This window comes from Scyliorhinus torazame, chromosome 12 (genome assembly GCF_047496885.1).
Source record: "Scyliorhinus torazame isolate Kashiwa2021f chromosome 12, sScyTor2.1, whole genome shotgun sequence".
In the NCBI taxonomy this organism is placed as follows: domain Eukaryota; kingdom Metazoa; phylum Chordata; class Chondrichthyes; order Carcharhiniformes; family Scyliorhinidae; genus Scyliorhinus; species Scyliorhinus torazame.
Window position 1 is genome coordinate 85225459 of NC_092718.1, and position 25731 is coordinate 85251189.

The 25731-nt window shown below is 55.8% G+C and overlaps 1 protein-coding gene across 1 annotated transcript in view; it reads right to left on the reverse strand.

Moving 5' to 3' along the window:
- Positions 1-25731, reverse strand: part of LOC140387070 (polymeric immunoglobulin receptor-like) — a 183583-nt gene that overhangs the window by 72226 nt on the left and 85626 nt on the right. Inside the window, exon 6 of the mRNA XM_072470080.1 lies at positions 278-640. Coding sequence (XP_072326181.1) covers positions 278-640 — 363 coding nt within the window. The remainder of the gene's footprint in view (positions 1-277; positions 641-25731) is intronic.

Below are 25731 nucleotides of genomic sequence, written 5' to 3' on the forward strand. Positions count from 1 at the left end.
AACCCTGACACTGCAATTTCAATTTCCCTCTCGGGATTTTTAATCTGTGCTTGTAATTTAAATCAGTAATCATGGATACAAATAAATGAATCCTGATCAGCAAACCAGCCTTTTGAATGAATCATCAACCTGTTCCCTTGTAAATTGTGACTTGGAACAAACTATAAGTTTGAGTTGGAAAACAAGAAATGAATTCAATTTGGAAACATCACAGTTTGTGTTATTTCCCAATGAGTGTTGAATGTGAATTGTTGAGTAATTATAACCCAGCACTTACCAGAAACATTAAGCCAGGTTACAGGGTGATAACTATGGCTGGGACCACCGTCAAATTCTATTCTGAAATAATAAGGTCCTGCATCTTCCTGCCTGATATTGTTTATTATCAGGGAACAGTCGCCATCTTTCAGGTCTCCAGACAGCCGGGTCCGATCGCGGAACCGTGGCAACTTGTGATTGTGATCCTTGGAGTGAAAGACGATCTGCGATCTTCCCGATTCCTCATTAAACCAGAGCCCGCCTCTCGATTGGTTTCCCAGACACAATGGATAACTGTAATGACACGGAATCTGTACACACAAACCTTCCTGCGCTGTCACCTGTTGTGGAGTCTCACCTTTCCACTCTTGTGACAGTTCAGCTGGGGAGAGAAATATCAATATTTAACACTGGGTGGTTTGTACATCCGCCAGACTCAAAATTCACAATGGGACTGTATCGGGGGGATAGTCAATACTGAGGAGGACTGCAATTCTTTGGCAGGAAGAAGAGAAAAGCAGAATGTTGTTTAAATAGAGAGAAATTGCAAAATGCTGCGGTATAGAGGGATCTGGGTGTCCTTGTACATGAATCATAAGAAGGCAGCATGCAGGTACAGCAAGTGATTAGGAAGGTAAATGGAATGTTGGTCTTTGCTACAAGTGGGGTGGAGTATAAAAGTCAGGAAGTCTCGCTGCAACTGTACAGGGCATTGGTGAGACCACACTGGAGTTCTTTCAGTCTCTTTGGTTAAGAAGGAACATAGTTACATTGGAGACAAGAGAAGGTTCACTGGGCTGATTCCTGAAGAGTTATCTTATGAGGAAAGGTTGAGCAGGTTGGGCCGGTGTTCATTGAGGTTCATAAGAATGAGGGGTGATCTTATTGAAACAGGTAAGTTTCTGAGGGGTGTGCACGGTGGATGCTGAGAGGATGTTTCTCAGAATCTAGAACCGGGGACACAGTTTCAAAATAAGGGTCTCCCATTTAAGAAGGAGATGAGGAGGAATTTCCTCTCTCAGCAGGTGGTTAGTCTGTGGAATTCTCTTTAGAAGAGGACAAAGAACAATACAGAACAGGTACATGACCTTCGGCCCTTCAATCCTGCGCCAACCATGGTAACTGCCTAAACTAAAACCTTATGCACTTACGGAGTCTGTATCCTTCCCACCCTATTCATATGTTTGTCCAGATGCCCCTTAAATGCCGCGATCATACCTGCGCCCACCACCACCCCAGGCAGCACGTTCCATATATTCCATATATTACACCCTCTGTGTAAAAAACATGCCACGCTCTAAACATTTCCCCACACACTTTAAATCTATGTCCCTAGTACTTGACTCTCCTACGCTAGGAAAGAGCATCTGACTATCCACTCTGTCCACGCGACTCATTCTCTTTTGGACCTTTATCAGGTCGCCTCTCAATCTCTGTCGTTCCAGTGCGAACAGACCAAGTTTATCTCACCTCTCCTCGTAGCTAATGCTCTCCATACCAGGCAACATCCTAGTAAACCGCTTCTGTACCCTCTCCATGAAGTGTTGGGTACTCTGAGATACAGACGAACCAAGACGGTTGCGATTGGTACAACGCAGTTTTATTTCTTTTAACTATTTATATAACAAACTTGGTACTCAGCACATGGTGACTGTCTGAGTGTCTGGCTTGGAGGTCCTTGCCCTGAGCCGTCTCCTGTTGGACTGCCCAGGAAGCGTCATGTTCCTTGTTTTGTATTGTGTATGCCCTTGTCTGTGATTGGCTGTCGTGTTGTGTGTGCTAATTGGTCTGTTGATATGTCTATCATTATGTATGTGTGTATGTGCTGTGATGTTCACTTGAATATCATGACATCCTCCCTTTTTTACAAGATTATGTGCCTACGTCGTTATTAATAGAGATGTGTACTGAGTGCAGCTAAATGTGTGTGTGTGTGTAATATTTACAGCATGTACATGGGGCTTAACTATATACAAGGGGCGATGTCGGGTGTGACGTAATAACGAGGTTGTACCATAACAAAGAACATGGAAATGTGGAACGATAAAATTAATTCCTGCAACGATAAGAACATAGACAGGTTAAAACAGTGGTTGCATGAGTTCAACATGGAAACAGTCTCATAAGTCCAGTCTAGTAGGTGGGCGACGAATTCGGGTTGACCGCCTCAAGGGTGGGTCCGGAACCACCGGCTGAGGTGCGGGCCTTGCCACGGGCGGTGACGGAAGGGGCATGGTAGCAGGCAGCTCCACAAAGTTGCTATCAGGAAGCACAGGAGGACACGGCGTCAGTGTAAGGTTTCGTTGTGAGCGTGGAAGTAGGCGAAGAGCCCGGCGATTGCGCCTACGCACGGATCCATCAGGCATGCGTACCAGGAATGAGCGGGGAGCCACACGTCGGAGAACTTCAGCAGGTGCTGACCAGCAACCTTCTGGTAGGTGGATGCGGACGTCGTCTCCAGGGGCCAGGGAGGGAAGATCAGTCGCCCGTATGTCGTACAATCTCTTCTGGCGACCACGCTGCAGTTGCATCCTATGCAGTACCGGAGCATGGTCTATTGTTGGTGCCAGGATGGAAGACACAGTGGTCCTGAGGGCGCGACCCATCAGCAGCTGTGCTGGTAAGAGACCAGTGGCTAGTGGGGCCGAGCGATAGGCCAGCAGGGCGAGGCAGAAGTCCGACCCGGCAGCAGCAGCCTTGCAGAGGAGCCGCTTGACAATGTGAATTCCCTTCTCCGCCTTTCCATTTGACTGGGGGTGCAGAGGGCTGGATGTCACGTGTGTGAAGCCATACGAGGTAGCAAACAATGACCATTCCTGGCTGGCGAAACAGGGCCCATTGTCCGACATGACAATCGTCGGAATGCCGTGGCGAGCAAAGGTGTCTTTGCAAGCCCTGATGACAGCAGACAACGTCAAATCGTGCAGGCGTATGACTTCTGGGTAGTTGGAGAAGTAGTCAACGATGATGACATAGTCCCTGCCGAGCGCGTGAAATAGGTCCACACCCACCTTCGCCCAGGGGGACGTCACCAGCTCATGGGGCAGAAGCGTTTCAGGAGGTTCCGCTGGCTGAAACCTTTGGCAGGTTGGACAGTTGAGCACCATGTTGGCAATATTGTCACTGACGCCCGGCCAGTATACTGCCTCTCGGGCCCTCCGTCTGCACTTCTCGACCCCCAAGTGGCCTTAGTGTAGTTGGTCGAGAACCAGCTTGTGCATGCTGTGCGGAATCACAATCCGGTCCAGCTTCAGAAGGACACCATCAATGACGGCCAGGTCGTCTTGGACATTGTAGAACTGCGTGCACTGCCCTTTAAGCCACCCTCCCGTCATGTGGCGCATCACACGTTGTAGAAGGGGGTCGGCCGCAGTCTCGCGGCGAATACGGGCCAGACTGGAGTCGTCAGCTGGCAGATTTGCCGATGTGAAGGCCACCTGCGCTTCGACCTGACAGACGAACCCCTCCGAATCTGGCGGCGTGCTTACTGCTCTGGATAGGGCATCCGCTACGATGAAGTCCTTCCCTGGAGTGTAGACCAGTTGGAAGTGGTACCTCCTGAGTTTAAGTAGGATGCGCTGGAAGCGAGGAGGTCATCTCGTTCAGGTCCTTGTTTATTATTCTGACCAGGGGCGGTGGTCAGTTTCGACAGTGAACCGGGGAAGACCATATACATAATCATGGAACTTGTCTAAACCGGTTAGCAAGCCCAGGCACTCCTTTTCGATCTGCGCGTAGCGCTGCTCTGTGGGGGTCATGGTTCGTGATGCATAGGCAACTGGGGCCCATGATGCCGTGTCATCCCGCTGCAGGATCACTGCTCCAATGCCGGCTAGGCTGGCATCAGTTGAGATTTTGGTGGGACGAGACGTGTCGAAGAACGCCAATACCGGTGCAGTGGTGAGTTTGAGTTTGAGCTCCTCCCATTTCAGCTGGTGTGTGTGTTGCCACTGGAACTCTGTGGACTTTTTGACGAGGTGGCGAAGAGCCGTCGTGTGGGAGGCAAGGTTGGGGATAAACTTCCCCAGGAAGTTGACCATGCCAAGGAAGCGTAGGACAGCCATCTTGTCGGCCGGCTGCGGCATGGCTGTGGTGGCGCTCACCTTGTCTGCATCCGGACGGACCCCTGACCGGGAGATATGGTCCCCCAGGAGCTTCAACTCAAAGGAGCACTTGGCTCGGTTGAGGTGCAGGCCGCTTTCCCGTATGCGGGCAAAAACGCGTTGGAGACGATGTATGTGCTCCTGCGATGTGGTGGACCAGATGATGACGTCGTCCACATATACGCGCACCCCTTCGATGCCTTCCATCATCTGCTCCATGATTCTATGGAAGACCTCGGATGCCGAGATGATGCCAAATGGCATCCGGTTGTAGCAGAATCTGCCGAAAGGGGTGTTGAAGGTGCATAGCTTTCAGCTGGACGGATCGAGTTGGATCTGCCAAAACCCCTTAGAGGCATCCAGTTTCGTAAATATTTTCGCCTGGGTCATTTCACTGGTGATCTCCTCCCGTTTGGGTATGGGATAATGTTCCCTCATGATATTGTTATTGAGGTCTTTGGGGTCAAACATATACGGAGCTCGTCGGAGGCCTTCTTGACACACACGATGGAGCTGACCCACGGCGTTGGCTCCGTGACCCTGGATAGGACCCCTTCGTCCTGGAGATCCTGCAGCTGCTGCTTGAGGCGGTCTTTGAGTGGCGCAGGGACTCGGCGAGGTGAGTGAATGACCGGGATGGCGTCTGGTTTGAGGCGAATTCGGTAGGTGTATGGCAGTGTTCCCATGCCCTCGAATGCCTCCTGGTTGTGGGCGAGGAGCGATTGGAGCTGTGCGTTGAACTCTGCATCCAGGAAGTCAGATGTGCCGTCTGGAGAGAGAGAGTGGACTCGTTGCACGAGGTGGAGAGCCTTGCACGCCTGTGCACCTAGCAGGGAGTCCTTCGATGAGCCGACTATCTCGAACGAGAGTGTGGCAGTGTGTGTGTTGTGTGTCACCTGGAGCTGGCAGGATCCCATGGCCGGGATAACGTTCCCGTTGTAGTCGACCATCCTGCACCGGGACGGCCGGATTGGTGGTCTGGCCTTCATGGCCAGTGTCCAGACGGAAAGTGATCGGCGATCGGTTGACCGTCAGAATGGCACACCATTCATCGCCCGGATTGATGGTGTTGACCCGGTTCCCATCAATGACCGCAACCCGGAAGGCGTCTTGGTCATCTGTGTCGTCGGTTTAGATGTCGTGATGTGGAGGCTGAATGGTCCGCACGTTCCTGCGAGGTTGTCGGAGATGCGGAAGATCGACAGATTGAGCTGCTCGACAGTAGGCAGCGTAGTGGCCCATCTTGCCACAGCGTAGGCATTGTCGGGTTTTTGCGGGGCATTGCCCTTTTAAATGTGCAGTTCCACAGTTGCCTCACGTCGTGACGTCATGGCGTTCGTTGCGCCACCGCGCATGCGCAGTTCGGTCTTGCGTCGGGCACGCCTGCGCATCACGTCCCTCAGTGTCGCCGTAGGTTTTGGCGCGCACAAGCGCGGAAGGCCTCGAAAAGCGCACGACACGGCCGCCCTCGTCATGGCCGCGGGCCGGGAGAAACTCGATCGCCTGGACCCGTTCGGCCTCGTGGGGCACCTGGCTTGCCGATTCGATCGCGTAGGACCCCCTCCGCGCCGATTCGGTCGCCTGAAATTGGACATAGCGGATAGTCGCGTTCTCGTGCAGGACACAGGCTTTCACTGCAGATGCTAAGGTCAGGCCTTTTATTTTTAGAAGCTGCTGGCGTCGGCTGCCGGAGGCAACGCCAAAAACGATCTGGTCCCAGATCATGGACTCTGAGGTGGTGTCGTAACCGCAGGACTGCGCGAGTATGCGGAGATGCCCAGGAATGACTGAAAGAGCTCATCCTTACCTTGCAGGCGCTGCTGGAAGACATAACTCTCAAAGCTCTCGTTGACCTCAACGTTGAAGTGTTGGTCGAGCTTGAGGAGGACCGTGTCATATTTAGATTTGTCCTCGCCTTCCGCGAACACCAGGGAGTTGTAGACATGGATGGCGTGCTGACCTGCGGTGGTGAGGAGGATGGCGGTCTTTCTTTTGTCCGAGGCGCCCTGTTTTTTGTTAGCTTCCATAAAGAGTTCGAAGCGCTGCTTGAACAGCGTCCAATTTACGCCAAGGTTCCCAGCGATTTGCAACGGCTGTGGTGTGTTGACGGTGTCCATGGCGCAGGATGGCAGATTTGTGGGTAGGTTTTGATTCACTTCTGGTACCATGAAGTGTTGGGTACTCTGAGATACAGACAAACCAACACGGTTGCGATTGGTACAACGCAGTTTTATTTCTTTTAACTATTTACATAACAAACTTGGTACTCAGCACATGGTGACTGTCTGAGTGTCTGGCTTGGAGGTCCTTGCCCTGAGCCGTCTCCTGTTGGACTGCCCAGGAAGTGTTGTGTTCCTTGTTTTTTCCTGTGTATGCTCTTGTCTGTGATTGGCTGTCATGTTGTGTGTGCTAATTGGTCCGTTAATCTGTCTATCATCATGTATGTGTGTATGTGCTGTGATGTTCCCCTGAATATCATGACACTCCAAAGCACCCACATCCTTCTCGTAGAGTCACAACCAGAATTGGACACAATATTCCAAATGAGGCCGAACTAATATTCTGTGCAACTGCAGCATGACTTGCCAATTTTTATATTCAGTGCCCCGACCGATGAAGGCCAGCATGCCTTCTTGACCTCCTTATCCACATGCGTTGCCACTTTCAGTGATCGGTGGACATGCACTGCATGTCCAGATCTCTCTGCCTGTCAGTACTCGCAAGAGTTCTTATATTTACTGAGTAATTCCTACAAGCATTGGACCTTCCAAAGTGCATGACCACACACTTGTCCGGATTAAACTCCTTCCGCCATTTCTCTGCCCAAGCCTCCAACCAGTTTATATCCTGCTGTAACAGTGGAGTCATCGAATATATTTGAATCTGAATCAGGGGCGTCATTCTCCGGCCCACCAGCGGGTCAGAGAATGGCCGTTGGCCGCCGTGAATCCCGCCCCCGCCGGTTGCCGAAGTCTCCGAAGGGAGAAAAGTCGGTGGGGCGTTAATGGCGCCGCTGACGTCGGAGAATGGCACGGGTCTGCGCAAGGCAGCCGATTTTCGGCCTGCCGATATTCTCCCTTCCGGATGGGCCGAAGTCCCGTCGACGTGATGACCGTTCACGTCAACGTAAATCAAACCTCCTTTTCATCGGCGTGACCCTGTGCTCCAGGTTCACGCCGACCAGCGTGGAGGTGAGTGACGGCCTGGGGGGTTGGCCGCTGGGCAGGCGATGGCGTGGCCGCAGTCTGAATGTGTGAGGAGAGGTGTGTCTCGGGCTGTGTGTGTGTGTGTGCGGCGAGGGGGGGGGGGGGGTGGTTAGAGTGGGCTGGGCTCCGGGGGAGTGCCGGGAGGGGGGTCCGTGCCGGGGATGGGGGGTCCGTGCCGGGGAGGAGATTGGGGTCCGTGCCGGGGAGGGGTATGGTGGGTCCGTGCCGGGGATGGGGATGGGGGGTCCATGCCGGGGAGGAGGTTGGGGTCCGTGCCAGGGAGGCGGATGGGGGTGTCCCTGCCAGGGAGGGGGATTGGGGGTCCGTGCCGGGGAGGAGGTTGGGGTCCGTGCCGGGGAGAGGGATGGGGTGGTCCGTGCCGGGGAGGAGGTTGGCGGGTCCGTGCCGGGGAGGGGGATGGGGGGGTCCGTGCCGGGGATGGGGATGGGGGGTCCATGCCGGGGAGGAGGTTGGGGTCCGTGCCAGGGAGGCGGATGGGGGTGTCCCTGCCAGGGAGGGGGATTGGGGGTCCGTGCCGGGGAGGAGGTTGGGGTCCGTGCCGGGGAGAGGGATGGGGTGGTCCGTGCCGGGGAGGAGGTTGGGGGGTCCGTGCCGGGGAGGGGGATGGGGGGGTCCGTGCCGGGGAGGGGGATGGGGGGGTCCGTGCCGGGGAGGAGGTTGGGGGGTCCGTGCCGGGGAGGAGGTTGGGGGGGTCCGTGCCAGGGAGGGGGATGGGGGGTCCGTGCCGGGGAGGGGGGTGCGAGGGCAAGTGAGTTGGTCCACCTGGCCACGTGCCAGCCTCCAACAGTTGGACCCATGCGGTCCATGCCACCTGGCTGGGGGGAAGGAGGGGATATGGGCAATGATGACACGTCGTCATCCTCCCCCGCCCCCCCCAACCAGGCCGTCATGTTTTCCGATCATCCAGCGATGTTGGCCGCCGTGGCGGCAGCCGCTAATGTCCATGTTGCCCTGGATGAGAAGGAGGAGGAGGAGCGTGCCCGAGAGGCGGCGCAGGCTGCCGCAGAGGGGCAGGCGGCAGCCGCTCAGGCTGGAGGGACACCTGACCGACAGGACGAGGAGGGGGAGGAGGACGTCGCGGCCCCACGGCAACGGAGGCACCCGAGGGCGCCCCGTGTGTACCGGCCCCGGCAGTCATACCAGGACCTCACGGACCAGGAATGCAGGAGGAGACTCCGGATGAGGCGGGAAACCGTGGCACACATCTGCCACCTGCTGGCACACCTGTCACCGCGTGGCACTGGCGGGGGACACCCTCTCCCCGTGTCCGTCAAGGTTACGGTGGCCCTGAACTTTTATGCAACGGGGTCATTCCAGGCACCGAGTGGGGGCCTGTCCGGCATATCGCAGACATCGGTGCATCGGTGCATCCGGGCAGTGACAGATGCCCTATATGCCATGGCGCACTGCTACATCCGCTTCCCTGTGGACCGGGCCAGCCAAGATGCCGGGGCCATGGGCTTCTCTGCCGTGGCCGGGTTCCCCATGGTCCAGGGCGCGATCGATGGGATGCACGTCGCCGTGCGGCCACCTGCAGATAACAGGGCCGTGTTCACCAATAGGAAGGGGACCTATTCGATGAACGTACAGTTGGTCTGCGACCACCGCATGATGATTCTGCAAGTCTGCGCCCGTTACCCAGGCAGTGTACACGACTCATACGTGTTGTCGCGGTCATCCATCCCCAGCATGTACGAGGGACGCCATCCCCGGCTGAGGGGCTGGTTACTGGGCGACAGGGGCTACCCATTGCGATCGTGGCTGATGACGCCTAGACGGAGGCCACGCAATGAGGCGGAGAACCGCTACAATGATGCCCATGTAGCGACAAGGGGAGTGATAGAGAGGTGCTTTGGCGTGCTGAAGATGCGTTTCAGGTGCCTGGACCTCTCTGGGGGCGCCCTCCAATATCGGTCAGATAGGGTCGGCCGCATCATTGTGGTGTGCTGCGTCCTGCACAACATAGCCCAGCAGAGGGGCGATGTGCCGCAGGCAGAGGAGGTCGGAGTGGAGGAGCAGCAGGAAGAGGCGCAGTCCTCCCCAGATGAGGGGGATGGGGGTAATGGTCAGGGCAGACGGGGTAGACACAGGCTGTCCACCGTTACCGGCTGGCCCAGCGGGCACGGGACAGACTGATAGCCGCCCGCTTCACTGACTAGATGGGCGTGGGAATCGGGTCGTATGGCCACAGACCGCACACCATAGCAAAAGCCGACCACCCACACCCCCCACCCATCCACCCACCCAGCACCCTCACCCCCCTCCCCAACCCCACCCACCCCACCCGCATGCCCACCACCCCCCCCTCATTGCCGATCCACCTGCGGCACAACGGGCCGGGCTCACACAGTTGCGGGTGGACGCGTGTCTATTGCAGGCCATGGAGGATGATGACAACCCGCCCTGCGATGAGCTCCTGGCTCCACATCGGTGGACTATGTCTGACCCATGGCCACAGTACCACCATCCACCCGGACCATCCCTGCATGCGGCTGTGACACTGCAGCGCACGGTCCCGTCCTCTGCCCGGGGGGATGTTGATGGCGGCCCAGGGGGAACGGGGCAGACTCACCTGGGGCTGAGGTAAGACCACCCCTCACACACACACCTGAGCGCAACGTACATGACACCCCCGCACGCTTTGGACAGAGCACAAAGGCAGCTTCTGTAGGTGTAACATTGACTTTAATAACCAAACGAGTTCATGCACGTGCCCTAGCCCCTAAAACTCATCTGTGCCCTGCACCCGTGCCAACTTACTCAGTGTCTAATTGTTTGGCCTTACGGGCCCTTTGACTACGCCTACGTGGTTCCCCAGACGGTACAGCAGAACTGGAGGTGGACTCCTGTGATTCCTGCCCTCTGACACTGGATCCCTTTGGCGGCCGTTTCCTGGGGCGTCCTGGCCTAGATGGGCCAGGCTGCGGCCCGGGCGACTGGGATGGCGAGCTGCCAGCCTGTCCTGCCCGTTGCCCACCCAATGCACCTGGGACGGAAGGGGGGGAGTCCGAGGTGTCGCGGTGTTCCCGGACCTCCCCTACAGGGGAGCCGGGACGGACCACACCACCTCCTCCTCCCTCGGGGTGCCCGATGGCCCCCAGGCCTCTACATGGGTGGGGGATGCGACGGACTGGCCATCGAACGCTCCCCGACATCTGGCGCTGCCAGTCCTGGAGGCCCGTGCTGGTATCGACAGGGGTCTGCAGGTTTGCAGCCATGGAGCCCAGGGGGTTGGCAAACCCTGTCTGTGACAGTGCGACACCGGCTCGCACATGGCCACTGGCGCCGATGCCCTCAGCGATGGCCTGCAGAGACTGGGCCATGGCCTGCAGAGACTGGGCCATGGCCTGCTGAGACTGGGCTATGGTGTTGAGCGCCTCTGCCATCTGGCGCTGGCACTGGCTCATGGCCTCCTGTGAGAGGGCAGCCATGTCCTGGGCCACAGACGCCGCCTGCACGGAAAGCCCCAGGCCTCGCAAACCGTTCCCCATGTCTGACACTGTCGCACCCATTGCCTCCACCGCGGACGCCACCCGTGCGGTGTCGGCCTGGGTGGCACGCATGACCGGCACCACTTCCAGCTCCTGAACGCGGGTGGACTCCTCCACCTGCGGCTGCAGCCGCCGCAAGCCGGCCGTCACCATCTTCGCTCGTCTCCGGGTCAGTGGTTGCATCGGATCTATGTGTGGGTGTGGAAATTCCAGGAACCCGGGATCCATCTGGGCGGCAGATGTTCACTTGGGCTGGGCTGCCCTCCGACCGCCCGGCCCCTCTGCTGCTCCTACCTCCACCTGCTGTACCGGGACGGCTGTGTTGTGCGCACCAGTGAGTGTACCAGACGCCTCATCACTAAAGTGCCCAACCGAGGTGAGTGTTTCTGCGATGGTGGAGGGTGTTGGTGACAGCAGTGGCGTTGTGTCGTGCTCTTCGTCCCACTCTGAGTCCATGGCACTTTGGGGTGGGGGTTCATCTCCACCCATCCACTCTGAGTCACTGTCCGGTATTGCGTCTTCCTGGATAGTGCTGTCCCGGGTAGTGGTGTCCTGGGTAGTGGTGTCCTGGGTAGTGGTGTCCTGGGTAGTGGTGTCCTGGGTAGTGGTGTCCTGGCTCGGATGTGACGGGGAACTGTGGCTGCCCCCCTCGTCGCTGGGTGGTCGCTCCCGCACGTGACGGGGGTGTTGTCTCCCTGTTGCTCCAAGTCACTCCGTCTCCCGTGGTGTGTGAGGGGCATCCTGCGGGCGTCGCATGCTGGAGGGTCTGGGTCTCTCTGTCTCCCGTGGCCTCTGAGGGGCATCCTGCGGGCGGTCTGCATCTGCGGGGATGGGTGCCTGGACGTTTGGTCCTGCGATACACAATGAAGCATGCATGGTTCACGCAGGCAGTGATCAGGTGATATGGGGGAGGGGGATATAGGGGAGGGGGGAAATGGGGACGGGCTGTCGGTGGCTCAGTAGCTAGTACGCCCCCGGCCTCTGCATCAGCAACCTCCCGTTCCTCAGGTCCGCCAGCCAGTTCCAGGGCCCTTTCCTCGTGTTCGGTCAGTGGCCTCTCATCAGCGGGGCCTCCTCAAGTCCTCACATGCTCCCTATTGTTGTGTGCGCGCTTCTCCTGTGGGGGGGGGGGGGGTGGGGGTGGTGGCAGGGGTAAAAGGCAACACTGTTAGGCAGGTATATGAATGCACGCCATCGGTTGCGCGTGCATTGCAGAGGTTAAGGTTAGGGCTGGATTCACTTGGGGATATGGGGGATATGGGGGAGGGGGGTGATATGGGGGAGGGGGGATATGGGGAGGGGGATATGGGGGAGGGGGATATGGGGAGGGGGTGATATGGGGGAGGGGGTGATATGGGGGAGGGGGGATATGGGGGAGGGGGGATATGGGGGAGGGGGGATATGGGGAGGGGGGATATGGGGGAGGGGGAAATGGGGGAGGGGGGATATGGGGAGGGGGATATGGGGGAGGGGGGGATATGGGGGAGGGGGATATGGGGAGGGGGATATGGGAATATGGGGGAGGGGGGATATGGGGGAGAGGGGATATGGGGGAAGGGGGATATGGGGAGGGGGGATATGGGGGAGGGGGGATATGGGGAGGGGGGATATGGGGGAGTGGAGATATGGGGGAGTGGGGATATGGGGGAGTGGGGATATGGGGGAGGGGGGATATGGGGGAGGGGGATATGGGGAAGGGGGATATGGGGGAGGGGGTATATGGGGGAGGGGGGATATGGGGGAGGGGGTATATGGGGGAGGGGGGATATGGGGGAGGGGGGATATGGGGGAGGGGGGATATGGGGGAGGGGGGATATGGGGAGGGGGGATATGGGGAGGAGGGATATGGGGAGGAGGGATATGGGGGAGGAGGGATATGGGGAGGGGGGATATGGGGGAGGGGGGATATGGGGCAGTGGGGATATGGGGGATATGGGGGAGGGGGGGATATGGGGGAGGGGGGATATGGGGAGGCTCACCCTACCTGCTCTGACAAGGTCGTTCACCTTCTTGTGGCACTGGGTGCCTGTCCGTGGTGTCAGGGCCGCAGCGATGACGGCCTCTGCCACCTCCCTCCACAGACGCCGGCTGTGGCATGGGGCAACTCTGCGGCCGTGCCCGGGATACAGGGCGTCCCTCCTCTGCTCCACCGCGTCCAGGAGCACCTCCACATCCCGTGACTCGAACCTCGGTGCTGAGCGACAGCCAGCCATCCAGTCGGGTGTTGCGGTCGGGTGTTCCGGTCGGGTGGGGGGGAGCAGCGCGGCCTTATGAGCCGTCACGCCGTGCGGCGCGTATGACGCTGCACGGCGTCAACCACGTGCGCAAGCGCGGATCCCGTTACGTCGCTCTAGCCCATTTCGGGCCGGAGACTTTCGACCCATTTTTCCAACGTGACGCAAGTCGGATTTGCGCCGTTTTTTGCGCCGATCGGCGGATTTTGCGCTGATAACGGAGAATTTTGCCCCAGATTTCTGAGCGATAAGGGAGTAAAGAGTCATGTGAGAACTGGCAGCAAAGTGGAGTTGAGACCAGTTGTGATTGATTTAAATGGCGGGGGTGGTGCAAACTAACAAGGCAAAGTCTTTCTTTCGCAACAGGTTCAGGACTGGCCAGGGTGCTGTGCAGCCAACCTCCAGTGGCTGGGGCCTCAGTAAAAGTACTTTATGCACTTATGGAAAGACACAAACAATGCTTAACATTAATGAGGAACGCCCCCTCGACAAAGTAATTGATGGAATAATCACCTTAAACTCAATAAAAGAGGAGACTATGGCTTGGCATTCACTGAATGAATAAAATAAAATAACATTTTGATCAGAAAAATTAGGAGATTGTATATTACCTCAGGAAGAAGACTCGAACTGGTGTAGAGGGGGAAAGAACAACAACTGATATTTACAAACAAATGTGAACATATTTAAATGAGCCAAGGTGCTGCACAGGAGCATCATAAAACAAAGTGTGACAACCAGACACAGAGCGAGATATTGGGACGTCACAAAAAGCTCAGTCAAAGAGGTACGTTTTTTAAGGCGTGGCGAAAGAGAGAGGTGGAGAAGTTTAGAGAGGCAATTCCAGGCTTTAGGACCCCAGGCAGCTGAAGGCACGGTCACCACTGGTGGAACGATGGGAATCGGGGGATGCTCACACCCAGAATTGGAGGAGCGCAGCGATGTTGCAACATTGTGGGGCTGGAGGTGATTACAGAGATGAGGAGGAAATAAGGTTGAGAAATCTGAAAGAGAGTCTTTTTCTAGACCAGGAGCCAGTCTAGGTCAGTGAGCACAGGGGTGAGAGGACAGAGGGAATTAATGCAAGTTAAGAAACTTTTAGCAGAGATTTGGATGACCTCAAGTTTAAGGGGGGTAGAATGTGTGCTGGAATAATCGAGTCTGGAGGTAAGGAAGGATTGGATGAGGGTTTCAGCTGCAGATGAACTGGGAAGGGTGGTTAGGTGGACTGGCCATGCTAAGTTGCCCCCTTAGTTATGCCCCTTTGTACATACGTTATGCAGGTTAGGTGGGATAACGGGGTTATAGGGCTAGGTAGAGTGCTCTTTCAGAGGGTCGGTGCAGACTCAATGGGTTGAATAACTTCCTTCTGCACTGTAGGGATTGTATGATATTCTACAATAATATTTTTTTGGAGCACATTTCTGTTTATTTTCTGCAGTATGTTGAATAAAATGCCTGATAATTAAACAATAGTGGAGGAATCAAGAGAGGTGGGGGTGAGGAAGAGCTGGGTGTCGTCAGTGTACATGTGATGATGTTGCAAAGTCTTACTCGTCTGTACTCATTGGATTCTCTGATTCTCTGGCTATGATTAGATAGCAATGGAACCAGGTTAGAGCAGCCCCACCCAGCTGGACAACATTGTACAGAGGCATTGGAGGAGGTGGTGTGGTTAATTGTGTCAAAGGCTGCAGAAAGGTCGAGAAGGACGAGGAGGGTAGGTTTCTCTTTGTCACAGTCATACAAAATGTCATCAGTGACTTTAATAAGAGCTGTTTCAGTACTGTCCCCGTGGCAGAAACTGGATCGGAGGGATTCAAATGTGGATTTCCTGGAGAGAGGTGAATAGATTCGGGAGATGAAAACATGTGACAGAATTTTGGAGAGGAAAGAGAGGTTGGTCCAGGATGGGGGTTTATAAGGACGGTGGGGTCAAGGATTGTTTCTTTGAGGAGAAGGTTGTGGCAGATTTAAAGGAGAGAGGGACAACACATGAAGAGAGAGAACCGTTAACATTATCGCCTGAGATTCCGGGTGCGGTGATGACCAGCTAAGCCGCACATTTCGGCAGCTCCCGTTGGAACAGACTTTTGGGCTCTTGATAAGAGCCCCAACGGCAATTTTAAACGGCCAAAATCACTGTGCGGTGAAATAGAAGGGAATCCCCCCGGACGTTGATGGACAAAGGAGAGGATAGCGGCAGGATTGCATTGGATCCTTCGGAGCAGCGGCAAGGAAGGGAAGCTCGAAGCAAGATGACGTCGGAAGGTGGCCGATTGGTATGGGGCCCGGAGCAACTAGAGTTCCTGCGGCGCTGTGTGGAAGAGCTGAAGAAGGAGGGGCGTCATTCTCCGACCCCCCGCCGGGTCGGAGAATGGCCGTTGGCCGCCGTGAATCCCGCCCCCGCCCCCGCCGAAGTCTCCACTCCCGGAGATTGGGCGGGGGCGGGAATCCGGCTGCGCCGGTTGGCGGGACCCCCCGCTGGATTCTCCGGCCCGGATGGGCCGAAGTCCCGCCCAGGAATTGCCTGTCCCGCCGGCGTAAATCAAACCTGGTATTTACCGGCGAGACCAGGCGGCGTGTGTGGGCTCCGGGGTCCTGGGGGGGGGGTGCGGGGCGATCTGACCCCGGGGGGTGCCCCCACGGTGGCCTGGCCCGCGATCGGGGCCCACCGATCCGCGGGCGGGCCTGTGCCGTGAGGGCACTCTTTCCCTTCCGCCTCCGCTACGGCCTCCACCATGGCGGAGGCGGAAGTGACTCTCCCCACTGCGCATGCGCGGGAAACTAACAGCGGCCGCTGACGCTCCCGCGCATGCGCTGGGAAACTGACAGCGGCCGCTGACGCTCCCGCGCATGCACCGCATTTCCGCGCCAACTGGCGGGGCAACAAACGCCATTTCCGCCAGCTGGCGGGGCGGAAATCCCTCCGGCGTCGGCCTAGCCCCTCAATGTTGGGGCTAGGCTGCCAAAGATGCGGAGACTTCCGCACCTTTTTGCCGGCGCGATGCCCGTCTGATTTGCGCCGGCTTTGGCGCCAGTCGGCGGGCATCCCACCGTTGGGGGAGAATTTCGCCCGAGGTGTTGACCCCGATGCCACAGGCGATTGAAGGGCTAAAGGAGGCGCAGAGGACCCAGGAGCTGGAGCTTCGGGTCGTGAAGGCAAAGGCTACTGAAAATGAAGATGAAATTTAGGGCCTGGTGGTGAAGACAAAGATGCACGAGGCGCAGCACAAGAGGTGTGTGGAGAGGTTGGAAGCCCTGGAGAATAATTCGAGGAGGAAGAATCTAAGAGTCTTAGGTCTTCCCGAGGGCGCAGAGGGGGCGGACTTTGGGGCATATGTGAGCACGATGCTTCACTCGCTAATGGGATCGGAGGCCCCGACGGGCCCTTTGGAGGCGGAGGGAGCTTATCGAGTTATGGCGCGAAGACCAAGGGCAGGAGAAATACCTCGAGCCATAGTGGTGAGGTTTCACCGCTATAATGACAGAGAGATGGTCCTAAGATGGGCGAAGAAAACTCGGAGCTGCAGGTGGGAGAACGCGGTGATCCGCGTATACCAGGATTGGAGTGCGGAGGTGGCGAGAAGGAGGGCAAGTTTCAATCGGGCTAAGGTGGTGCTTCACAAAAAGAAGGTGAAATTTGGAATGCTGCAACCGGCGAGACTGTGGGTCACATACCAAGGGAAGCACCACTACTTCGAGACGGCAGAAGAGGCGTGGACATTCATAGTGGACGAGAAGCTGGAATAGTCTGGCGAGAGAAAGAGCTTCTGGGGCAAAGTGGTGGGGTGACTATGTGGGACGAGGAAAGGGAGGCGGGGATGGTTTTTCAATTGTTAACTCTTTAATCCTGTAAATTTTCTCTCTTCCCCTCGACCCTCGTTTGGGGGGGGGGTGGGGGGGGGGGGCTGGGGGGAGTATGAGGAACTGTGGGCGCCGGTGGGTAGGAAAGCGGGGCTGAGTGGGAAACGCGAGCCTCGTTCCCGCGCTATGGTAATTAAGGCGGGAACAGGGACGCAGGAAGGTGGGGGCCTCGCACAGTGAGAGGCCGAGGGCAAACGGGGAAGCCGAGGTCAGCCAGAGTTCGCTGACTTCTGGGAGCAACATGGGGGGTGTAATTACGCTAGGGGGGATCTAGCGGAGGGGGGGGGGAGGGAGCTAACTGGGCTACTGCTGCTAAGGGGAAGGGGGAGCTGTTATGGGGCGGGGTGGTCGAGGCGGGAGGGCACCGTCGGTGGGATATACGGGTACGTGGGAACTGGGTGAGGAGCTGGGGTAAAAAAGGGGATGGCTAGTCGACAAGGGGGGGGCGGGTGGTAAAGAGCCCCCCAACCCGGTTGATCACGTGGAACGTGAGAGGGCTGAATGGGCCGATTAAAAGGGCGCGGGTACTCGCACACTTAAAGAAATTAAAGGCAGATGTGGTTATGTTGCAGGAGACGCACCTGAAATTGACAGATCAGGTCAGACTACGTAAAGGATGGGTGGGACAGGTGTTGCATTCGGGTTTGGATGCGAAGGGGGGTGGCTATTTTAGTGGGGAAACGGGTACTGTTTGAGGCAAAGACCATAGCGACGGACAGTGGGGGTAGATACGTGATGGTGAGTGGCAGACTGCAAGGGGAGGCGGTGGTTCTGGTGAACGTATACGCCCCAAACTGGGATGATGCAAACTTCATGAGGCGTATGTTGGGGCGTATCCCAGACCTGGAGGCGGGAAAGTTGGTAATGGGGGGAGATTTCAATACAGTGCTTGATCCAGGGCTGGACCGGTCGCGGTCCAGGACCGGGAGGAGGCCGGCAGCGGCCAAGGTGCTTAAGGACTTCATGGAGCAGATGGGAGGAGTAGATTCTTGGAGATTTATCAGACCTAGGAGTAAGGAGTTCTCATTCTTCTCCCATGTTCACAAGGTATATTCACGGATAGACTTTTTTGTCCTGGGAAGGGCACTGATTCCGAAGGTGACAGGGATGGAGTACACGGCCATAGCCATCTCGGACCACGCTCCACACTGGGTAGACTGGAGGTAGGAGAGGAAAAGGAACAGCACCCACTCTGGAGAATGGATATGGGCCTGTTGGCGGATGAGGGGATATGTCTAAGGGTGAGGGGGTGTATCGAAAGGTACTTGGAGCTTAATGACAATGGAGAGGTTCAGGTGGGAGTGGTCTGGGAGGCGTTGAAGGCGGTGGTCAGAGGGGAACTGGTATCCATAAGGGCACATAAAGGGAAGCAAGAGAGTAAAGAAAGGGAGCGATTGCTGAGAGAATTTCTGAGGGTGGACAGGCAATATGCAGAGGCACCGGAGGAGGGACTGTACAGGGAAAGACAAAGGTTACATGTGGAATCTGCTGACCACGGGTAAGGCAGAGGCACAGTGGAGGAGGGCACAGGGAGTGCAGTATGAGTATGGAGAGAAGGCAAGTCGGTTACTGGCCCAACAATTGAGGAAGAGGGGAGCGGCGAGGGAGATAGGTGGGGTGAGGGATGAGGAGGGAGAGATGGAACGGGGAGCGGAGAGAGTGAATGGGGTGTTTAACACATTCTATGAGAGGTTGTATAAGGCTCAGCCCCCGGAAGGGAAGGAGGGAATGATGCATTTCCTGGATCAGCTGGAATTCCCGAAGGTGGAGGAACAGGAGAGGGCGGGACTGGGAGCACAGATGGATGTGGAGGAGGTGGTAAAGGGGATTGGGAGCATGCAGGCGGGGAAGGCCCCGGGACCGGATGGGTTCCCGGTGGAATTTTATAGGAAATATATAGACCTACTGGCCCCGCTCTTGACGAGAACCTTTAATGAGGCCAGGGAAAGGGGGAAGTTGCCCCCGACTATGTCGGAGGCGACAATATCGTTACTTTTGAAGAAGGATAAAGACCCGCTGCAGTGTGGGTCCTACAGGCCCATTTCCCTTTTGAATGTAGATGCTAAGCTCCTGACCAAGGTAATGGCGATGAGGATAGAGGATTGTGTCCCGGGGGTGGTCCATGAGGATCAAACTGGGTTCGTTAAGGGGAGATAGCTGACCACGAACATACGGAGGCTGCTAGGGGTGATGATGATGCCCCCACCAGAGGGGGAGGCGGAGATAGTGGTGGCGATGGATGCCGAGAAAGCATTTGACAGGGTGGAGTGGGACTATCTGTGGGAAGTGTTGAGGAGATCTGGTTTTGGTGAAGGGTTCATTGGATGGGTACAGCTGCTATATAGGGCCCCGGTGGCAAGTGTGATCACGAACAGGCAGAGGTCTGACTATTTCCGTCTTTATAGAGGGACGAGGCAGGGGTGTCCCCTGTCTCCATTACTGTTTGCATTGGTAATTGAGCCCCTGGCCATAGCACTGAGGGGCTCCAGGAAGTGGAGGGGAGTACTCAGGGGAGGAGAAGAACACCAGGTATCATTGTATGCAAATGATTTACTGTTGTATGTTGCAGACCCGGTGGAGGGGATGCCTGAGATAATGCAGACGCTCGGGGAGTTTGGGGAATTCCCGGGGTACAAATTGAACATGGGGAAGAGTGAGTTGTTTGTGGTACATCCGGGGGAGCAGAGCAGGGGAATAGAGGATTTACCGCTGAGGAGGGTAACAAGGGATTTCCGGTACTTGGGGATCCAGATAGCCAGGAGTTGGGGAACCTTACATAGGATTAATTTAACACGATTGGTGGAACAGATGGAGGAGGATTTTAAGAGATGGGACATGGTGCCCCTGTCACTGGTGGGGAGGGTGCAGGCGGTCAAAATGGTAGTCCTCCCGAGATTCCTTTTTGTGTTTCAGTGCCTCCCGGTGATGGTCACGAAGGCTTTTTTCAAGAAGATCGAGAAAAGCGTCATGAGTTTTGTGTGGGCTGGGAAGACCCCGAGAGTGAGGAGGGGGATCTTGCAGCGTAGCAGGGAGAGGGGGGGACTGGCACTACTGAGCTTAAGTGAGTACTATTGGGCTGCCAATATTTCAATGGTGTGTAAGTGGATGGGAGAAGGGGAGGGAGCAGCGTGGAAGAGATTGGAGATGGCGTCCTGCAAAGGAACCAGCCTACAAGCACTGGTGACGGCACCGCTGCCGTTCTCCCCGAAGAAATACACCACAAGTCCAGTGGTGGTGGCAACACTGAAAATTTGGGGGCAGTGGAGATGGCATAGGGGAACGACGGGAGCCTCGGTGCGGTCCCCGATAAGAAATAATCATAGGTTTGTCCCGGGCAGAATAGATGGGGGATTTGGAGCATGGCAGAGAGCTGGGATTGTGCAACTGAGGGATCTGTTCCTGGACGGGACGTTTGCGAGTCTGGGAGCGCTGACGGAAAAATATGGGTTGCCCCAAGGGAATGAATTTCGATACATGCAACTGAGGGCTTTTGCGAGGCAACAGGTGAGGGAATTCCCGCAGCTCCCGACGCAGGAGATTCAGGATAGAGTGATCTCAGGGACATGGGTGGGGGATGGTAGGGTGTCAGATATATACAGGGAAATGAGGGATGAGGGGGAGAACATGGTGGATAACCTGAAGGGAAAATGGGAGGAAGAGCTGGGGGAAGAGATTGAAGAGGGGCTGTGGGCAGATGCCCTACGTAGGGTTATCTCTTCGTCCTCGTGCGCCAGGCTTAGCCTGATACAATTTAAGGTTTTGCACAGGGCACATATGACCGGAGCAAGGCTCAGTAAATTTTTCGGGGCAGAGGATAGGTGTGGGAGATGCTCGAGAAGCCCAGCAAACCACACCCACATGTTTTGGTCATGCCCGGCACTGCAGGGGCTCTGCGTGGGGGTGGTGAAGGTGCTTTCAAAGGTGGTGGGGGTCCGGGTCGAGCCAGGCTGGGGGCTGGCTATATTCGGGGTTGCAGAAGAGCCGGGAGTGCAGGAGGCGAGAGAGGCTGATGTTTTGGCCTTTGCGTCCCTAGTAGCGAAGGATACTGCTTATGTGGAAGGAAGCCAAGCCTCCGGGCGTGGAGACCTGGATAAACGACATGGCAGGGTTTCTAAAACTGGAACGGATAAAGTTTGCACTAAGGGGTTCGGCTCAGGTGTTCACCAGGCGGTGGTAACCGTTCATTAACTACCTCGCAGAACGATAAAGGAAATGGGAAGGTAACAGCAGCAACCCAGGGGGGAGGGTAGGTGGGGGGGGGGGCCCAGGTGGGTCCTCAGGGGTGATTTTGTAAAGATATTGGTACTTGGTTATGTATATTGAATTGCTGATTTTATTATTTGGGAGAGCTATTATTTTTGTTATGGCAGTTGCCATTTAGTTTATATATTATTTATTTACTTGTTAAAATATGGTCACGGTTATTTATATTGTTTTGCTGTTGTAAAAGGGGGAAAACCTTTATACTGTTTTGTTTGGCCGAAAAAGTTGAATAAAATATATTATAAAAAAAAACAATATCGCCTGATATAAGACCGTAAGACATAGGAGAAGAATTAGGCCACTCGGCCCATCGAGTCTGTTCCGCCATTCAATCAGGCTGATATTTTTCTCATCCCCATTCTCCTGCCTTCTCTCCATAACCCCTGATCCCCTTATTAATCAAAAACCTATCTATCTCTGTCTTAAAGACACTCAGTGATTTGGCCTCCACAGTCTTCTGCGGCAGAGAGTTCCATAGATTCACCTGCCTCTAGCTGAAGAAATTCCTCCTCATCTCTGTTTTGAAGGATTGTCCCTTCAGTCTGAGATTGTGTCCTCTGGTTCTAGTTTTTCCTACAAGTGGAAACATCCTCTCCAGTTCCACTCTACCCAGGCCACGCAGCATCCTGTAAGTTTCAATAAGATCCCTCCTCATCCTTCTAAACTCCAACGAGTACAGACCCAGAGTCCTCAACCGTTCCTCATACGACAAGCTCTTCATTCCAGGGATCATTTTTGTGAACCTCCTCTGGACCCTTTCCAAGGCCAGCACCTCCTTCCTTAGATACGGGGACCAAAACTGCTCACAATACTCCAAATGGAGTCTGCCCAGAGCCTTATGCAGCCTCAGAGTACATCCTGCCATGATATCGATATTAACATATCATGGTGCAATCACACACACACTGATGGACAGGTAGATGGACCAATCAACACACACACAACATCACAGCCAATCACCAGTGAGAACACACGCACTATAAAACAGGGAACACCACAGTTCCCGCTCTTTCCACCAGGAGATAGCTCAGAGCACAGAGCTCACAGCGTGCCACTCAGACATACACCATGTGCTGAGTGCCTCTCTAAGGTAGTGCTAAGGGCTGGGTCCACAGGTTAGCTGGTGAAGTACAAACAACAGCCAGAAGTTAATAGTTATTATTGTACAGAATAATAAAACAGAGTTGTACCATCTACAACCGTGTTGGTTCGTTTGTGTATCGGAACACCCAACACGACATGATACCAGGACTAGAAACTCGCCAGCGGCTGTGAGACCTACCTGCACCTCTTCAGAGATCCGCCATCCTGCGCCATGGAAACTGTCAGCCCGCCGCAGCCGCTCCGGATCACTGGAAATCTTGGCGTCAACTGGAAGCTGTTTAAACAGCGCTTCCAGCTCTTCTTCGAAGCCACAGACAGGGAGAATGTATCGGATACCAGGAAGATCGCCCTCCTCCTCTCCACGGCAGGGCAACACGCCATCCACATCTACAACTCCCTGGCATTCGCGGAAGGCGAGGACAAGACGAAGTACAAGACGGTCCTTCGAAAACTTGAGCAACACTTCAGTGTCGAAGTGAATGAGATCTTCGAGAGGTACCTCTTCCAGCAGCGCCTGCAGGGTAAGGATGAGCCTTTTCAATCTTATTTGACACCCCCCGTATCCTCGCGCAGTCCTGCGGCTATGAGGCCACCTCCGATTCCATGATTCGGGATCAGATAGTTTTTGGGGTCACCTCGGACACCCTACACCAGCAGCTACTCAAAATAAAGAGCCTGACCCTAGCCACCGCCATCGAAACCTGCGTCCTCCATGAAAATGCGACCAGCCGGTACTCCCAATTCCAGGCGGACGAATCGGCACGGCAGGGGTCCTACGAGGCCGAACGGGTCCAGTCAATCGAGTTCCTCCCGGCCCGCGGCCCGGACGAGGGTGGCCATTTTGCGTGCTTTCCGAGGCCTCCCGCGCTTGTACGCGCCAAAAGAGGGGACGTCGATGCAGAGGGACGTAATGCGCACACACGCTCTACGCAGGACTGCACCGTGCATGCGCGTTGGCGCAACGAACGTCATGACGTCACGACGTGCAGCAATTGTGGATCCGCACATTTAAAGCGGCAATGTCCAGCCAAAACACGACAATGCCTCCGCTGTGGCAGGATGGGCCACGACACTGCCTGCTGTCGAGCAGCTCAACCTGCCAACGCTCCGCAATTCCGCCAGCCTCGCAGGGACGTGCGGTCCATTCAGCCTCCATACACCAAGTCATACCCTGACGACGTACAGACCAGTGATACCAATGACCGGGAACCCTTCCGCGTTGCGGTAATAGTCAGGAATCGGATGTCCCAAAGTAAGACCCACCAGCCGATGCCAGTGCACAGCGTTAATCCAGGCGGTGAATGGTGTGCCACCCTAACGGTCAACCGATCACCAATCACATTCCGCGTAGACACTGGTGCCTCCGCCAATCTCATTGCATGGTCAGCCTTCCACACCTTGAAGGTCAAACCACCGATTCGGCCATCCCACTGTCAGTTGGTCGACTACAACGGTAATGTTATCCCGGCCATGGGGTCCTGCCGGCTCGAGGTTGCACACAATTCATATACAGCCACACTGTCTTTTGAGATAGTTGGATCCTCGAAGGACTCTCTGTTAGGCGCACAGGCGTGCAAGATCCTCCACCTCGTTCAGTGGGCACACACTCTGTCTCCAGAAGGCACGTCCGATTTCCCAGATGCAGACTTTAGGGCACAGCTCCACTCGCTCCTCGCCCACAACCAGGAGGTTTTCGAGGGCGTGGGCACACTGCCCTACACTTACAGAATACGACTCAAACCGGACACCACCCTGGTCATTCACGCACCTCGTAGAGTCCCAGCACCACTCAAGGACCGCCTCAAGCAGCAGCTGCAGGACCTGCGGAACCAAGGAGTGCTTTCCCGGGTCACGGAGCCAACGCCATGGGTCAGCTCCATGGTGTGCGTAAAAAAGCCCTCTGGCGAGCTCCGTATCTGCATCGACCCGAAAGACCTGGACAATAACATCATGAGGGAACACTACCCCATACCCAAACAGGAAGAGATCACGAGCGAAATGGCCCGGGCTTAAATTTTTACCAAGCTTGATGCCTCAAAGGGTTTTTGGCAGATTCAGCTGGATCAGTCCAGCAGGAAGCTGTGCACTTTCAACACTCCCTTTGGCAGATACTGCTACAATAGGATGCCGTTTGGCATCATCTTGGCATCCGAGGTGTTTCATCGAATCATGGAACAGATGATGGAGGGCATCGATGGGGTGCGCGTCTATGTTCACAACGTCATCATCTGGTCCACCACACCATAGGAGCACATCAGTCGTCTCCAGCGTGTCTTTGCGCGGATACGAGATCACGGCCTGCGCCTCAACCGAGCCAAGTGTTCTTTTGGCCAAACTGAGCTAAGGTTTCTGGGGGAACCACATATCCCGGTCAGGGGTGCGTCCGGATGCCGACAAAGTGGCAGCTATTGCAGCCATGCCGCAGCCGGCAGACAAGAAGGCAGTGCTACGCTTTCTCTGGATGGTCAACTTCCTGGGGAAGTTTATTCCCAACCTTGCCTCGCACACAACGGCTCTTCGCCACCTGGTCAAGAAGACTACGGAATTCCAGTGGCTGCCCACACACCAGAAGGAATGCGAGGAGCTTAAGATCAAGCTCACCACTGCCCTGATATTGGCGTTCTTCGACACTACTCGAGACACAAAGCTCTCGACTGATGCCAGCCAGTCCGGCAAAGAGGCGGTACTCCTGCAACGGGACGACACTGCATCAGGGCCCCGGTCTCCTATGCCTCGCAGGCCATGACCCCACAGAACAGCGCTATGCACAGATTGAGAAGGAGTGCCTGGGTTTGTTAACCGGCATCGATAAATTCCACGACTATGTGTATGGTCTTCCGCAGTTCACCGTGGAGACCGACCATCGCCCCCTGGTCGGCATCGTTCTGAAGGACCTCAACGAGATGACCCCCTCGCCTCCAGCACATTCTGCTCAAGCTCCGGAGGTACGACTTCCAACTTGTCTGCACCCCGGGAAAGGACCTCATCATCGCGGATGCCCTGTCCAGAGCAGTGAGCACACCGCCCGAATCGGGGGGGTTCGTTTGTCAGGTCGACGCACAAATAACCTTCACATCGGCCAATTTGCCGGCTACTGATGCAAGTCTGGCCCACCTTCGCCGTGAGACTGCGACTGACCCCCTTCTACAACGTGTGATGCGCCACATGACGGAAGGGTGGCTCA